Source organism: Dysidea avara, chromosome 7 (genome assembly GCF_963678975.1).
Source record: "Dysidea avara chromosome 7, odDysAvar1.4, whole genome shotgun sequence".
Classification (NCBI taxonomy): Eukaryota; Metazoa; Porifera; class Demospongiae; order Dictyoceratida; family Dysideidae; genus Dysidea; species Dysidea avara.
This window is the reverse complement of record NC_089278.1, coordinates 15,866,361-15,884,241: the sequence shown is the minus strand read 5'-3', so window position 1 is coordinate 15,884,241 and position 17,881 is coordinate 15,866,361. Positions and strand designations below refer to the sequence as shown.

General features: G+C 37.6%; 2 protein-coding genes across 2 annotated transcripts; one reads left to right on the top strand and one right to left on the bottom strand.

Moving 5' to 3' along the window:
- Nucleotides 1–82: 82 nt before the first annotated feature.
- LOC136262069 (protein ILRUN-like) lies at nt 83–5,989 on the bottom strand. The gene is made up of 7 exons (XM_066056210.1): nt 5,855–5,989; nt 3,323–3,446; nt 2,874–3,081; nt 2,143–2,291; nt 1,422–1,619; nt 379–467; nt 83–322 (listed from the first exon to the last, which is right to left on the bottom strand). Exons 3-7 carry the CDS (start codon nt 3,047–3,049, stop codon nt 167–169), a joined length of 768 nt encoding a protein of 255 aa, XP_065912282.1. The 5' UTR covers nt 3,050–3,081; nt 3,323–3,446; nt 5,855–5,989; the 3' UTR covers nt 83–166.
- Nucleotides 5,933–17,877, top strand: LOC136262065 (cytosol aminopeptidase-like). Its single transcript, XM_066056203.1, has 13 exons — nt 5,933–6,078; nt 6,713–6,843; nt 6,974–7,028; nt 8,300–8,402; nt 8,733–8,801; nt 10,031–10,121; nt 11,910–12,080; nt 12,747–12,886; nt 15,097–15,326; nt 15,751–15,853; nt 16,520–16,599; nt 17,462–17,702; nt 17,755–17,877. The coding sequence occupies exons 1-13, from the start codon at nt 5,995–5,997 to the stop codon at nt 17,805–17,807; spliced, it is 1,551 nt and encodes a 516-aa protein (XP_065912275.1). The 5' UTR covers nt 5,933–5,994; the 3' UTR covers nt 17,808–17,877.
- The last annotated feature ends 4 nt before the right edge of the window (nt 17,878–17,881 follow it).

The window sequence follows — 17,881 nt, the reverse complement described above, 5'->3', positions numbered from 1 at the left end:
TTGACCTACCTTCTGTCAAATGGTGGTGGCTTGTCCAGAACATAATATTTACATAGTTATGTACACTCCCATATTTCCTTCATAAAGATGATCGACTCTATTCATTACCATTATACCACATAGTATACACATACTGTACATGTCACACATACAAAACAATATTTAGCTAATCCATCTTATCCAATCCATCATCACCTAAATTATATCTGTCAGTTACACAACTCTCGTCAGTTTGATCAGTGTCTAAATTAAATATTCTGTTTTGTGTTGTTAAATCAAATGGGTTATGAGGTGATTCATGAAGTCCAGTATTGCTGCTGCTCTGTGGTGGGGTGTGCTAATACACCAGTACAAAATCTATACACAAAAAAAACTTACCATGTTACTTGTAGTAGCAAATGAAGACATTTGCTGTGTGATCCCTAGTACACCTCCATGGTCCACCCTGATCTCTACCCATATGGTATCTACAATTACAAAGCACTCACTATATTAGGATGTAAAAGTCTAAAATTTACACAGGGGAATGGACAAATGGTTCTTAACAATCTGCATGAAATTTATGCAACTTGCTTGGTAATTTTCAACATTCAAAGTGTTCTGTTATGTACCTACACTTGAACTAAACTCTTTTTAAGACCTTAAGATAATCACCTTAATTATGTAGTATAAGCAGATTGTCACTTAAGAGATGATCTTTGTCATGCTATAGTCTGTTCGCGTTCACCTGAGCCCTGGTTTCTTGTTAATAACTTGTTACATGGGCCAGCTGCCCAAACATTTAATTAGTAGCACTGTGAAGCCCTTAGGCTTTAAAAATATCCCATACATTTATATCAAGAATCCTTCTTTATTATGGACTCTTGCTTATATGGTATGGACAATTCAGACTCACAAACATGTTTGTTCCAGTACATAACCATTGGGGATGAACACATGTTCACCTCTTTGATAGTACTATATTTGGTGGGGTCAGGTGAATGCATACAGACTATAGCAACATAATAATTCCTATTCCTTGTCTCACAGCAGTTTGATGACTAATCACAATCTTTTAGTGGACTGGCCAAGGGTGGCTATACTGGGGCTGTGGGCTCCAGCCCAGTACTGATGTTTATAAACAGCAACCATTATACCTGGTGTGAACTGTGGTATTAACAACTGAAAATACAGTGTGCAAGTATTTTGAGTTTGGAGGACACATGACAAGTTCTCTGTCTTAAACATGAAGACTTTCAGTAAAGACCTGTTACTGTACCAGTGAATAATACAACAAACTCAAAGACATTCTGAAGAAAAGGAAAAGTGGGAATATCGATCAAGCCTATATAACAGGATGGGTATTCATACACATCTGAGTTACAAACATGACATAATGTATCTAGAGTGTACACTAGAAACATGCAAGTTTCATAACTTACCTGCAGATATGATACCATTGGGAGTACAGATCTGCCACTGGCTCCGATACAGGCCAGGTTCAGATGGGGAGATGAGGTCAACATTAATATCATGTAGTTGTCCTGGAGCCAATGGTGGTAATGCTATGCTCTGATATTCTCCCATTTTATCACCACCAATAAATTGTAAGTATACACCAACGGGCCACGTTTCAGTCCCTGCAGGTTGACATATAGTACTTTATAGGAAACACAAACACATGCCCATTGATTTCATATAAACAGTACACCTTAAATACATATGTATCTAGCAGCATAGCCAAGTGACTAGAGCATTGGCCTGGTAATCGAAAGGCCCCAGGTTTGATGCCCAGATATGCCAATTTGGGGTTTTGTTTTCTTGAGCAAGAAAACTTTACTCACATTGCTCCAGTCTACCCAGTTCTATATTGGGCCTGGTGTCAATGGGGAAGCAACCCACCCAGCTGTAACATCAAGGGTACCTGGTGTTTACTGGGCCCAACTGTCCTTGAACTTAGGTTCTACGACCTCTCCTGTGGGTTACTAGCCCTGCCCCAAGATGATTTGCCTATACAAGGTTCCTGAGTGGTGCACAGGCATCCAAGTGCTGGTTTGCCGGACAGCAATAGCTGTGTTTTGCACAGCTGCCATATGCTTTGCTTTGCTTTACATACATACATACATAAATAGAATGCATGCACACATACATATACACACATACCTGAATTTTTAACCCGCCAAGTTTTTGTGAAATGTGTGTTGGGAGGAATGGCTTCTCCATCTCCAGTAGTGATGTCACCTTCTAGTGACATTTGAGGAAGACTTTCTATCTTGTAATCATAATAGGCTCCTATGGCTTCCTGCAAGTTCCTTTATAGACACATACATGTAAGGTAGTATACAAATCATTTTGACTTGGTGGTATACATAACTGTCTCAATCAAACATTTTACAACAGAACTTGGTTGTCTGAGTCTGGTTGTTCAATTAGAGTATATCTAGGTAGGTGTATGTTCTATTAGAATATTTGCATGGAAGGAGCTCTCATTTTTACCATTGCCTACTGAGCATTGAAGTTGGGTAACTGAGGGTCAACCATGTACTGTATTGTAAACGTTATGGTTGTGCTTCCATAGTTTAACCTCTAGCTGCTTGTGGATACCTCACATTTTGTTTCTACAGAGCCTGACACCCAACCCAAAGTATGAAACAAAACCCCAGTCAATATCTTGCCTCTAGGTTTCATCTTAGTAAGAGAGATTCGGTGGTGCAAAGCCTACCATGTAACAATAGAATTTGCAATGACATTCACAAAGTATTCACAATAGTACATGCATACAATTCTTCCAACTATGTGGACTTCTATTTTCTAAATTTATTATAATAAGTGTGTCATATTTGAAACACATGCCTTTCACAATCTCATCATACACTACTACTACTACTACTAACCAGTTATTCATATCCAGGAAGAAAGCACATGACGAGTCCGGTGTTTGATCACCAACAAATTTCCTAAATTCAGCAATCAGCACATCGTGATCGGTTGTTCCCAATGTACTAAACCGTGACAACAGATCTGCCTCTAAGTCCATTAATAATGTTAAATCACCGGCCACATTGGTCATACAATCATGACCAACTGGTATGTATCATTGTACTGTAAGAACACACAGACAAAAACCATCTGTATCATTATGATACCTAGAATTCATTATAATTATTATGAACTCTTGCTGGAATCACAGCATGTTTATACAGAGGCAACATGGAGAATTAAAATAATACCCTGAAATGGGCAACATGTCAAATAGCCTAACAATACAAAAACATCTTATTCTTCCCCAACTGATTATTATAACATGAACAAAGTGTACACAACACACACATAACAAGCTTACCTGTCACCCGATAATGATTAAAGATTGCAGCAGCAGCAAAGAACAAAATTCTATGTACGTATGTTGAGCTACGTAGTTATATATGTACAGGTGTAGTATTACTTCACTCTCCACTGCAATTACCCTAAATGTACAATTGACTAAAGTAAAAAGTGGACACTTGTACAGTCAATGTACAGTTTGTAATACACAATACCAGTACTGACTAACTCTGGTAGTAGCACATGTAATATAATATTGCTGCACAACAAATTGATGTTGTGCTACAGTACAATACAAGTGTAATTACTTTAGTTTATCTTATTAAAATGTTATTACAAACACATTTAAAACACTGCAAATGAGGAATACTACTTCATTCCCCTTACTATTATTACTAGAATATTCCAATCTCTGCACATCTTGGTGCAGATTTCTGCTTACATTAAGTGAAATAAAGCACATTGTTTTATAATTTGTTTACTGTGCTATTGTACACAAATATTCTGGACAACCACAATTAATTTAACCTTAACTAACAAATGGGACACATCACTTGAAAGGATCTGTTATCCCCGGTAGCTAACAGTTGTGCAGTGTCCACAGAGCTTGTTGGAAAACATGTACAACACTAAATTTAAGAAACCACCCTATGGCAAAGCTTACACTACACTTGGATCATATGGTGACTATAAAGCCTTAGAATATTAACATGTAAACTTCTCATTCACATACATGCACGCTAAGGAAATCAGCCACGGTAAGATTATAAAATGTATAATTTTTATATGGTGACTAGAAATGACTAACACTACTACAGTATACTTAACAAAGATCCTACAGTAATACTTGGATCATGTGCATGTACAGTAACATAGAGCACATTATAGGAAACACAATGTGACACCACAAAACACTACATTTCTACTGGAAGTATGTATATTACATCACAAACATTCCTGTTACACCTGCTATGCTTGTATCAAAGAGAAACAGATTATAGTGTAACAGCAAAATTTGCGACCACTTCGCCACAATGAATTCAAGTAGGGAACTACAGTATAATAAAAGAAATTAGATTGAAAGTGAGAAAAACGGCCCAAAACGTACTTTAAAACAAAGATAGTCCATACTTTTAACTGTGATAAGTCTCTTCCATATGATTTAACAGAGAGAACCAGAGGGATTATCAGGAGTAGTTGCTCAAAGAAATGAGCATCTTCCATCTTTTAGCAAAAGTTTAAAGCCCCTAGTGCAAGGGTAAAAGGCTATGTTGGTGACATGTCTAGCTTACCATAAATCTTGAAAGTGAAACTGGCTAAACAAGAAGTGGTATGGATGAGGCATGAAGGTGAAAGGCGTGTAACAGTCACAGTTAATGCAATACCCTTTGTTACAAAATCTACAGTCTGAATTTCCTTGCCAAAATCTCTTACAACTAAACACTGCTGTAGTATGTTGCATTACTATTTACGCTGCTTAAAACACTATTTTTTTTGCACAAAACTGTCTTGTCCTTTGAAGTTGTGCGTAATGCAAATCAAACCAGAGATTGTTTACACTTCTTATCCCTTTTATGCACTCTATTATCTACAGTTTAGGATATTCGGTTCATGTACAAATTTCGTACACATACTACTACCCTCTCTGTCCATAGCACGTCATATTGACCCTCACTTCCTCTCTTATTGTTACACCTAAATCATTAGTAATGAGGGGATTATACACTACTATGGGTACAGCTCCACACAACCCACCAGGGACTTACATTACAAGAAGGGGCTACAGAAAGCTAGTATGGCTGGGTCAAAAACTCAACATCAAATCTGGAATGGTTTCCATACTGACTAACATACCACAGTATTCAAAACTTTTCTTACTATTAAGCACAAAGTCTATATATGTACTGCTTGTAAAACAAAGAACATTACCACATGTTCGCATGAGGTCAAACGCTCTACATGATAAGTATTGAACCTACTGTTAAGGCCAAAATTCTCTGTTCTCCATCCACAGTCATCTCTAAATATTCCATTATTCTGTTTCCTTCCATTATTTTCCGGTTATTCTTGCAGACTGTACAAGCTCAGTAAAAGTGATCTAGTGATAGTGTCAGCTCATGTGTCAAGTGTGCTATCAAGTTGGCACAGATTCATGTATGGGAAGCAGAGAATTTATTTGGAGTGGCCTAAGGCCAGATACACTTTTTGACAACCATGGAAACTGATTAGTGTACACAATACTTTACTGACATCAAACATATGCAAAAGAGCATGACCATAAAACAAACAACACTAACAGAACACACACGTGGTTATTGGTCTTCACACTTTCTATGTACAAAAGGCGCTGACCTAAACAAAGACATGGGACTTTAACCTACACAACGCACATCACCAGAAGAGTAAAATACCTAAATACGAACGTGTTACACAAAACTAGTGTGAGCAGTTGAGGTAAAGTCCACCAGTAACCGTAATCCCTTACCGGTGTATTTGTGTGGGTTTAAACGGAGTAAACATGTCTGTATTACAGTCGTATTTAATAACATACCTATAAACGGATGAACAACACCTTTTCGAACTCTCTTCAGCCGGTATACTTCCACGAAATAAATAGAAATACAAAATTTTAAAATCTATAAAGATCACGTGACTTAATTTTTGCTCTGCTCGAGGATTTCACCCAGCAGCATGTATGCCCTTGTTTGGAGTCCAGTGCGTAGGACAATAAGCAGATCCGCACTAAGAACCTGTAGCACCGTTACTGATGTTAAGGTATGGTAGTTACATCTCTGGTTGCACGAGTTGTTGACGGTGGTGGGGATTATATGAGATAATTCCACGTGAAAAACTTATACGTGCTGGCATAGATGGTGCTGGCCAAGACTACACTGTGCATTGTAGCAAACTGATGATGCTTGTAAAGGTAAAATGGTACTCTTCAGCACTCTGCAGAGCTTATCACCAACAGCACATAATAGTAACCGTTTACTAAAATTTTCCAGTATACTCCTGTTTATACATATACAATTTAAAAAGCAGGTCAGAAATGTATTTTTAATTTGGTCGATCGTTGTGGCTTTTGGGTCGGAAAAGACAGATGTTAGGCTGTTATTTTGAGTTCTGTCATATGTCATCTTTAAGTTATGCATGCACTTATATGTGAATGCATTCGATTTTGGGGTTAAGTGAGTCAGGAAGTGCAGGCTTTTGCATGTCAGTTGTCAGTCATATTGAAATGATCTCATGTGGAATCGACCAATGAAAAGTGAGCATAAACTTTTACGAGATATCACAGACAACGAACTGTCAAACAACTTACAACCCATTGTATATGATTTGTATACAATTGCATTTTATATAACTGTTGAGTACTGAAATATACTGGTGATAATTTATACTCCTATAGAATGTACTACAAGGAACTGGTAAAGGTCTAGTACTGGGATATTATGAGAGTTCTAATGGATATGAGTTCACAACATCAGCGAAACAATTCAATGAAGATTGTCAAGGAAACTTAGAGAGATTATTAAAACTGTAAGTTATGTCAGCACCCTTCAGACTGGGCAGCTATTTGTCTTGTACATCATATCCCTCACAACATGTACCACATTATGCCATGATATCTGAGGTGTTTAAATAGTCAAATGTTTTCGTTCTTATTTAGTTCAGGAAATAAGCTTAAAAAGGGAGATTCAAGGATCTTCTATGACTTGCACAAGGTACATATTTGTTTTAATGTGATCACATATAATACAACTCTTTTGCATAACTTGTATAGAGGGTTGAATTCGTGGTACAGGCAATACTTCTTTTATGCACACATTTTATGAAGTGCTGGCTGCTCTATTAGGGTATTTGAGCGTTCTATTAGAGTATATCAATCTTTTCTAGCAGTTTTGAGCCCCATTCCAAGAAAAGAAATTTTGGTAATCTTAGGGAGAGGGGCTTGATGGACCAAGTGTGGTTTTCAGTCCCCTTTCCCCCTATGCCGCCTATGGTTTGTAATGTCATTGGCCATGATGTTTCAGTGTCTTCTAAACCCAATTCAATTTTCTGAAACACTTTTGCAACTTAAGACCACATGATGCCTTTATGATAAATGTCCAACATGTGTTGAACAAGCAGAGTGTCCACTAATAACTAGTTGGAAAGATAGACATCAGTATGTGGTTACTTGTTAAAGAGATCTACTTAATAGTTATACCATGGCCAAGAGGGATTTGCCTGATATATATGCCCAAGCCCGAGGGCCGCAGGCCCAAGGGTGTGGGCATATATATCAGGCAAATCCAGAGTGGCCATGGTATAAGTAATATATACCACTCTGGCATGCTCACCTAATAGGTGAAGGAAGACAAATCTGCATTCACCACATTACTTTTATACAGAGGTTTGCAAAAATCGATTGTGGGTTTAAATTGTGGGTACAAAAAAGAAATGATTGTGGGTTTCACTGGTTGTAGTGATACCATTTTAAACCAAATAATCACTTTGTGGATGAATAAAGTTACCTAAGGTGCTAAAATAAAGACTTAGACATATAGGTTGTGAATGTTTGAGGCATCTTTTCGTACAGTTGAAATGTACTCTGTAGAAAAACAATCCACATTGCAAAAATGATTATTTAGTGATGCTTAGTAACTGAACTATGCAATGCTGACTCACTCATTTCTTTTTACTTCACAACAATGCCCCTGACTAAATCAACATGTTTAATTCAAACCCACAATGCAAAACTTTAAGCATCTCTATTATAAATAATCAAAGGGAACTGATGCTTTGTAGCTGCCTCAGCATCAAAGGCAGTTGTGGTCAGGGCTATATCATGATATTGCCCTAACCACAGGGCAATATCTAGATATTGTCCTGTGGTCAGGGAAATATGTGATATATAACCCTGTGATTTCCTTTGATCTGAGGTGTCAAAGTGGTATATATGCTGTTAACTAACTGTGTTATTCATAACTATATCGATCAATACATTATATAGGACTATCCAGCTGTGTCTATTGTGTGTGTGGGACCTAAAGATGAATCCAATGAAATGGAATGCATTAATATGTCAAAAGAATCTATTAGACAAGCAGCAGCAGGTACATACATATATTATGCATGTACGTACATACGTATGTATATTGTATGTATGTTACGTACGTTTGTATGTACGTTTGTGTACGCATGTCTGTATATTGTGCACATGTACTCTGTAGCGTAAGTCAGTATTTTTTTTTGATTGAAAATAGTATTGATTTTTGTGCTAGGAATATTTTATCCATGCAACAGGGAACAAAATATTTGTACTGTATATGAATAGTCAAGGCATAGCCAAGTATACTACCCCCTACTCTAAATTATTGCTATGCCTTCTTCAGTTAACCTCTTCTGTGTGATTTTTTACTAATCATTTGTTCTTGTGTACATAGTTGGAGTGAAGTCACTTAAAGCAATAGGAGCTACTGATGTTGATGTTGAAGATTTTGGAGATTCTGAAGGTACAGACTATACGTCATGAACCATGATAGTGGGTTCATAATAGGATCACCCATGTTTTTTTGCAATCCTAATAAAAAACCACCTTGGAATTTAATTCAAATCAACCTTCTAGTGGTTCTTTGCAAGAAGTCCACTAGTGAGTATCAAGTGAAAGGGGAACAATAATTGGATGAAACTGAAATTTTCTATTTTGTTCAGGTATAACCAATTTTAGAAGTATAATCTACAGAATGGATGATCTATGACCTGTTTTCTATTTCGTTTTCAAATGAAAACTCCCCAAACTGGACAGTTTCTTCTTGTCAATATGCCACTATGCGTGTGAAGCCATAAAATATACTCAGAGTTGGTGTATGCTGCTTGATGATCAGGGTGCTTAATCTATGCTGAACACTTTGTTGTAACCTGTTCTGTTGGTAGTGCACATGGGCGGGATATCCAAGATCAAAATACTCTAATGGAGCAGCCTCATAGAAACTCTAATACAGCAGTCAAGCTTATCTGAGAATAAGAAAGTATGCATTAAATTTTACAGCTATTAAAGTACCTAGAAATGTAAATTCTAGCTCATATACACATTGCAGTTCGATCATTTCTTGAAAGGTTGACTATATAGAATGTGAAATTGTTCTATCCAAAACAAATTCAAACCACAAATCCATCATGGATTAATAAAAAGTACCCAAGCTAGATGAATAAAGAAAATTGGAAATTAAGATGGATAGGGATTGCTAAAAGAAGCCACAAAACAAGAAGGGATCCCCTGGTTGGTAATGTAAACCACAAATCCTATTTTGACTCAAAAGGATGAATGGAGCATTGTGTAATTAACATTTCTAGTAGAGGGAGTCAAAACACATGTGAATGGAAAAACTATAAGAATTGATTTCCACAGACTCGCACACATACAGTCGTAGGTTATGAAAAGGTCGAAATACTCTAATAGAACAGTCACAATCAGATAAAACTAAACTTTTTTGGAAGTCGTGGATTGGATACTCTAATAGAGCAGTCAAGAATATAATTGTAGTAGAGCAATACTCAAAAGGTGGTATGGAAAAGCCCTGTGCTTACTGTGAAGTGGTTTCTTGTTGAGTAGATGGAGGTTTGTGTTGTGTGTCTGTCTGTCTGTCTGTCTATCTGTATCTGTGCATAATATTTCGTTGGCTCATTGTCATGTTAGCCTACCTAGCATACCATGTGTATATACAATGTGTTGTGTATTTAGCTGCAGCTGAAGGATCTACACTGGTATTACATGATAATGATCAATATCGAAGTGACAAAAGCTTACATCCTAAACTTCTGCTGAAGTCAAGGTATGTGTTTGTGTACTGTAAACTTGTTGTGATAGCTCACATGACCTTCTTATCCTTAATGTATCAAGGCACACAATAGTGTGTCATGCAGCCCAAGAAGCTGGCACATCACACCAGAGTGTTATTGACAGGTACAACAGTTTTCAAGCTCCGTGTTGCCTTCAAGAGACAAGACGATTAATTTTTTGCCCCTCTGCTTTCAGAAAGCTGCCATAAAAAACAAGCGTGTTATCTGATTGCCTTGAAGTTTGGCACACATGGGGGGAGGAGATTTACAGACAAATCCAAGTTTGGTGTAAATATGATTAGCAGTCACTGAGTTATTAATGATTATTTACATAAAATAATATCATAAACTGCTTATGGGAAGAAGCTGGAAATTGTGGTATGTAGATAGGTGGAAATTAGTATGTGGGTAGGTTAACTATCAAACCTCGACCTCTTGTGGTTTTCAAGACCATCAAGATACAGTACGAAAAGTAATAGTGTGCAACAATTGCTTGATTAGGTTTAGCAGTACTTGCCATGCCTACCGTGCAAACTGCTTAAAGGAATGAGCCAAAAATTGGTACATAGGTAGATTTATTATCATAGAAATATTTTTCAGTGGTTTAGAAGAATCAAATGTAAAATTACTGAATTACAATACAAAAACCAATTTATAGTAAGTATGCAATTGAGATACTTTAATAGTGCAGTCACCCTATTAGAGCAGTCGGCTATGTACTCTGTTCAGCTGCATTATACATGTCACCCTGTAGATAGTTCAACTACATTATAAGTTAGAGTTCAACTACAAACAAGTCACAGTTGGAGACAAAACAGTTCAAATAAAAGCATATATAGTCACACACAGGGTCTTCTCTTTTTCTTGTGGTAAAGATTTAGGTAAAAAGGAAACCTGAAAGGGCAGCTTTGGGGTATGCAATTATGATATCTATACCAAAACAGGCAAACTGTGAAAAAAGGGTGCCCCCCCCCCCAAAAAAAAAAAAAAAAAGATGTGAAATCCAAGATGGCAGACAAGAAATGGCTGTGATGGTAGGTTAATGGAATAACAAAAATTCAGGTGTAATTTGCATGATGCCAAATCTTATTGAAACTTGGAGGAGGCAACACAAATTCACCTGAATTATCATTGTATTAAAATTTTGACCATTAATTCCATTTCTTGCCTGCTGCCACCTTCAATTTCACTTTTTTTATTCACATTGGGTGGATGGGGAGAGGAGCATACCTTTTTTCACAGCTTGGCTGTTTTGGTATGGATTACTTGTATCACAATGAATTAGACCATGAAGCATCCTTGAATGCTTACAACATAGTAAGTCACCAATCGGTATGCAGTGAAAAGTTGTGTAGTGTCTGAAAAGTTTTTAATCAATAGTGTACAATTTCACTTCTGCAGTTGTGCTTGGTATTTTTTCTTTACTTGACTTTAGCCAAATGCTCTTTCGTCTTGTGGTGATAATTATGAAGTTGTATGGAACAGATTGGCTTTGTTTAGTTCGATTGGGATGATGATGTATGGATGGGATATTTTTGAAATGCCATATCATTAAAAATCTTTCAAGATATTTTTATTGAGTAAATCAGTATACTGTAAGTGATCCAGTTTTCAAGATGTTGTATATACTGTGTGAAGCATCAGCTCAGCTACCATATTAACAATTAAAATAGCAGTTGAAGGCAATAATTTAGTACTGAGCTAAATGACACGTTTCTGTCTTTTATTTTCTGTGTATGTGTACATGTAGTATTATATCACTGTAATCAGTGACTGTGTAGTTCATCACAGGTGGATCAGAACTGGGAATGTGGCAGTGTTGTAGCTTCTGCTCAGAACTTTGCCAGAGAGTTAATGGAAATGCCGTGTAACTATTTAACACCTGCCAAATTTGTGGAAATCATGTCTGAAAAACTCTCTCCATTTTCAAACAATATGAACTTCACTGGAAGGTATTCTACTACATATTATGAACTATACACTATACAGTGTATGTGTAAGTATTACCATGTATTACAGCAGTATGGTATGGATTCACACCACACGCGCGCGCACACACGCACACACACTATACACACACGCACGCACACTATACACACACTACACACACACACACACACACACACACACACACACACACACACACACACGCACGCACGCACACACATGTACCTAACTTGATGTTCTAGTGGTAACACTAATATTGACAAGTTTTGAAATGAATTGGCTGCCCCTAACTCAGCCAAGCAGTTCTTCTCCATGCATATTGTGTTAGGCATTCTTGATTAAGCAGGGGTTAATCTAGGGGGGGAGGCACAGCCCCCCCCCTGGGTTAGTTATTGCCCCCCCCCCCCCCCCCCAGTTTTATACCTAAAGCCTTGAGAAATGGAAAGGTTTAATTGATCCAAAGTTGTATAATCGAATGGTCAATATTCAATGGAATCACAGTAAAATTTCACCAAAATTGAGTATATTTATGCCTAAATTTTCCCGAGGGAACATGCCCCAGACCCCCTAGAATCTGAAGCGGCTTACTTTGCCCCCCCCCCCCCAAGCTTAATATTCTCCCTGCTAAGAATATACTGATCATGTTGCTAACTCTACATATATGGTGCTAGGCCATACTCATGGATTAAGGATATGAAAATGGGAGCTTTTGTCGGTGTGGCTAAGGGTTCAGTGGAAGAGCCTTACTTGTTGGAAATGAAGTATTCTGGAGGATCTGACAGTAATAATAATATTGTTCTTGTTGGCAAAGGTATGTCATCATTTTGCTTGTACATATATCTGCAGTCATACCATTTCACACACAAAAAAGCATTTAATGTCACAAACAGCATTTCCACTGTTATCCTTCTGCCACTCTCTGCTAGGTCTACTTTTTATGTTTGTGTTTCTGGAGCCCTGTAATTCCTCAGGTGATGAACTGCTATCTTGAAGTCACTCTGGCTTTTGCTAAAACAGCTCATGCATACTGGCTGAATGCTTCTGGGACTGGAGTGATCCACCCAGCGAATAGAAAGCCTCTACTTATCTTTTCCCTCTAGCTCACTCACCACCCCCTATTTTTCCAATTGTAATGTTATTACATAACCTGCCAAAGTGCCATATAGTGTTATAGAAGCCAATGTACAGCTGCACTTGTGGTGAAAACAATTCAGCTTAGCCACTAGCAAGTTCAGGTCTATATGTCTATATTTATGTGTGAAAAGAGTAATTGAGTCACATGTGATTTAACCAACTGTATTCAATTAACTGAAAATGGCGCGTAGAAATACTTTACATTGTACTGTTTTAAATGGAAGTACTCATTGTATAACAGTTATATTGGTACAGGGGTTGGTTACAATACTTTATGCTACAAAATGGCCACACAATCAAATTACAATGAAAGTTAAACTTTTGTCATTTCGTGAGGTTTATGTGGTAGGACCAGAGTGACCCTTGGTACCGAGTGACTCTTGATACCACCATCCTCCACTTGAAGTTGATGCACAATCTAAGAGTGCTCGATCATAATTGTTATCTCTCATTGTGAAAATTATCCCATCTAGTTTAAATGTTCTGAACAATTGCTTCACTAGCTGGTTCACTCTAATGTTATTGTGTGATGATCTTTCTTCCATTAGTCAATATGTAGCACCCACTGTCCTTATTTGGTAAGGCAGTGTATAGCATGTAACCCATATCAAAATTCACCAGTCACATCACATATCCATAAAATCAACTCTTCCATTTGATGTTGTCTCTCTATGGTTAGGGTTAGGGTTAGGGTTAGGGTTAGGGTTAGGGTTAGGTTGACTGACAACAATTACAAGAAAGCATTTCCTATACTGTTCTACATGTCCCAACCAGGGCCGGAGCCCAGAGATTCTGAGTGGTCAGGCCATGGACTGCAATGGAGGTCGTAGTCATGCACACTACATTTTATTGATTTGAAATTTAAATCAGATTATCTACTGTAATTTTGTTTGTGTGTGGTAGCTACAGCATGTATTAACATGCTAAGCTAAGGAAGTCTGGGGGCATGCTCCCTGGGAAAAATTTTGAAAATACATGTCCTGGAATGGCATCTGGAAGCTATTTTACATACATGGTCTCTTTCTGCTTTTAACACCAAGAATATATCCAGGTAATTTTGAGCTACTGTATACCAATTAATTCAATTTAATATATAGCTAGTAGCTAATTTTACTTTCATGATACAAAGTGAGTTTAGTTCTTGAGATACTGAAGCAATTTTGATTGTAATTGTTAATACATAACATGCATTATCAATTAGCCTATTGTGCAATTCTATGCAGATGGTTCACTGGAAAGTAATTTGAATACAATTAAAATGGATATAATGGCTTAGATCAACCAGACTGAACCAGTGTAATAAGAGTATTGATGAATGCTCTATTAGACTATCACGATGACTGTTCTTTAGAGTATAATGTGATGACTGCTCTATTAGAGTATCTCGATCTTTTTGCAAATTCAAGTGACTGAAAAGTGGTCCGGCCAATGCCAGACCGGCCGGACCGTGGGCTCCGGCCCTGGTCCCAACACAGTAAGAGGTAAAGTATTGGCCATTTTTACTTAATGTACTAAATGATGTGCTGCCCACCTGTGGCATATTTATCACTTATCTAATTACTCTACTTGTTAGGAAAACGTGCCATTGGCTGCATGTCTGACCACAGTGCACAAGGAAGATACCTAGTTCTAACTAATGCACAACATACAATTATAACAATAAATATAATACATCATACAAGTCTGTTTAGTACCTACCCTCTGAGGCTCTTGATTACCTTAAACATTCAGGGGATAAGTGGCTGTACCTGTTTGTGAGTGTGTAACAGACCTTGAGGAAGTGGTCACTGCTGTATTAGACTCAACTAGTAACTGGCAGTTCTTATACTTTGAAACAGCAGCTTACTGCTCTTCATTAACTGTGTGTTTATTTTTCTTATCGATTAGGAGTTACTTTTGATACTGGAGGTATTTCCATTAAGCCGGCTGCCAATATGGGATTGATGAAGGGAGACATGGGAGGAGCAGCCGTAGTGTGTGCTACCATGATGGCTATTGCTGACTTGAAGTTACCTATTAATGTTGTGGGACTTACCCCACTATGTGAGAACATGCCATCAGGAAATGCCTACAAACCTGGTGATGTGGTTACAGCTATGAATGGGACAACCATTGAAGTGTGTATATTACTTGTCACATGTGGTATATCATGTTTTGCTAGCCACTGTCATTGCATGCAAACTCAAAGTCATGAGTGTTCATTTAATATTGTGTTGTTGACATTCTTATCCCATGATATTGTTAATATGTTGAGGCTATTTCTTTCCCCACTATCACATAGGGTTGTATTCATCGTCTTCTAAACCCAGCAGTACTGTAGTTGAGAATTTTTTGCCAAATCATTTATGCATAAATTTCATAGTGTAAAGCATCCCATTGTAAACTGTTTATATCTTACTAGAGTATATTTAGCTTTTGAAGTTACATGAAGAGTTATCCAGTTTATAAAGTACTATTCGCACCTCAACTATACATTTAAAATGTACATGTTGATGTTTTAACTGTACATGTATCTGAAGGATATACTGTGTACCACTGTAGGTTGACAACACAGATGCTGAAGGAAGATTGATACTTGCTGACACATTATGTTATTCTCAAAGCTTTAATCCCAGTTTGATAATTGACTTGGCAACTTTGACAGGTTTGTACATCACTAAATTGTGTACGTACTGACATGGGGTATATGCTACATATACGATTGTTTGGTGTGTTTTAAATGTACAGTACCGCCCAGAGGTAATGTTACAATCCCTCACGAGTGTTCAAATCCAGGCCACGACTCGACACGACACACGAATGGAATACATCACGTGCAAAAGTACGCGGATACTGGAGCAGCCACCCGAGGGAGCTTGCGTGTCATGGCTACACATGGTGAGTTAGTTAGCACACACAAGCCCCAAGAAATCGCAGGTTGAAAATTGGCTACACAAGTATCAACTGCTTGCGAGTGTACCGTTACCTCTGGGCGGTACTGTATTTTGAAGTGTCTTGTGTGTGTGTGCGGGTTGCTGTGTGCACGGGTTGCTGTGTGCACTTCAGAAGTGTAGCACTACCATCTCTAACACACAAGGATGGAGGAATGGTCATGGAACTTTGTAGACTTTTTAAACAATGAGTGACAAGGCATCTTGTCTTTGATTTACATACTAAAGCTACACCTATATAGCAAATATCTGACCGCTACCAGTTCCACAGATGTCCTCCAACATATATGTCATCTTGGGTCACCTCCTCCTATATTTCCATTTTGAAGGCTTGTAGTGTGTCCTAACATATTTTGTCAGGATATATCTCTCAATACTAGGGGCAATTGATGTGGCACTGGGAAATGGAGCTGCTGCTGTGTTCACCAACTCAAATGATCTGTGGAATGACCTTGAAGAGGTACATATGTACAGTATATGACCCTTTAAGGTTTACCTGATCTCTGTCACCTTATTTTTGCTCTTCAATAAGTAATAGTTTAAAGTAAGAGATTACAGCTGTAGGCTAATTATCTTTTCTAACTTGTCCTCAATATGTACAGGTCCTTCAGTATAAGTCAAGCTTGTTATAAAATGTTTAACAATATCATTATAGTCATTTCCCAGAACAGTTCTGGAATGTGCAAGTGTTCACATGTACAAGGATATACTGTACCATGAGCAGAAATTTTGGTGTGAAATTAAAATAGGTGATTTGGCAGATGCTTGCAAAATTAATATCTCGTATATTTTATATCAGTGTTTCCAATACTTTAACTATTGAGTACAGGCACAAGATCAAGCAAGAAACAAAATGCTGTATCTAGCAAACTCGTCAAATATGATGATGTTGAAGGTTGTCATTATGCTTAACAGGCAAACCTCACAGCTTGCATGGAGAATGTTCCTTGTTTCCTTTTCGGATGGCTACTGCACTGGCTATGGATTGAATAAATCTGGTGTTATCTATTGTTTTGACACGAAAGGCTCTCCAGTACACGCAAGGGTACACAGGCCAGTACATATATATCCAAAGAGGTAAGTGTCTATACATTTTTGTAGACCAAAAGTAGCTACACAATTTGCTACCTCTTGAGATTCCACTTTATTAAACATGCATTTCATCTAATTAAACTGTTGCCAAATGCAAATTATTAAGTAAATACAAAATATTCTGCTGGCCAAATTTCTGCTTATACTGTAGATATGAATTTGACATATGAATGTGTGTGTATGCAAAATACTATAACATTAGTAAATGCAAGTCAATGGTTTATATACAGGCTGGTAGGCTCACAGGGGACAGGTTGTGGAGAATGCCTCTGTTTGCTCAGTACAGAAAACAAATGAAGTCGGACATAGCTGATATTAATAACATTGGAACACGGGACAGATCGGCTGGTTCTTGCACAGCTGCTAGTTTTTTGAAAGAATTTGTTGGCACTAACAAGTGGGCACATTTGGACATTGCTGGTGTAATGCAAGCACGTGGTGAAGTGCCATACCTGGGAAATGGAATGAGTGGTAAGGACATCATACTCACACTGTTACAGTTTCTGGATCTTCCTTGTTGTAGGTCGACCCACAAGAACAATAATACAATATTTGAAAACTGCTTCTCAAAAATAGAATTAATGTCAACAAATTTACAAATATTTTGAACTCTTGGTGTCAATAATAATGCTGTGACATGAATTGATATA

Excerpts from the sequence above, each read along its gene's own strand:
- LOC136262069 (XM_066056210.1), bottom strand. The coding sequence starts at position 3,049 with ATGACCAATGTGGCCGGTGATTTAACATTATTAATGGACTTAGAGGCA. Across the intron at positions 2,292-2,873 it reads TTCCTGGATATGAATAACTG|GAACTTGCAGGAAGCCATAG; the intron begins GTTAGTAGTAGT and ends GTGTCTATAAAG. Across the intron at positions 1,620-2,142 it reads TTGGCGGGTTAAAAATTCAG|GGACTGAAACGTGGCCCGTT; the intron begins GTATGTGTGTAT and ends GTCAACCTGCAG.
- LOC136262065 (XM_066056203.1), top strand. The coding sequence starts at position 5,995 with ATGTATGCCCTTGTTTGGAGTCCAGTGCGTAGGACAATAAGCAGATCC. Across the intron at positions 6,079-6,712 it reads GCACCGTTACTGATGTTAAG|AATGTACTACAAGGAACTGG; the intron begins GTATGGTAGTTA and ends ATACTCCTATAG. Across the intron at positions 12,081-12,746 it reads AATATGAACTTCACTGGAAG|GCCATACTCATGGATTAAGG; the intron begins GTATTCTACTAC and ends ATATGGTGCTAG.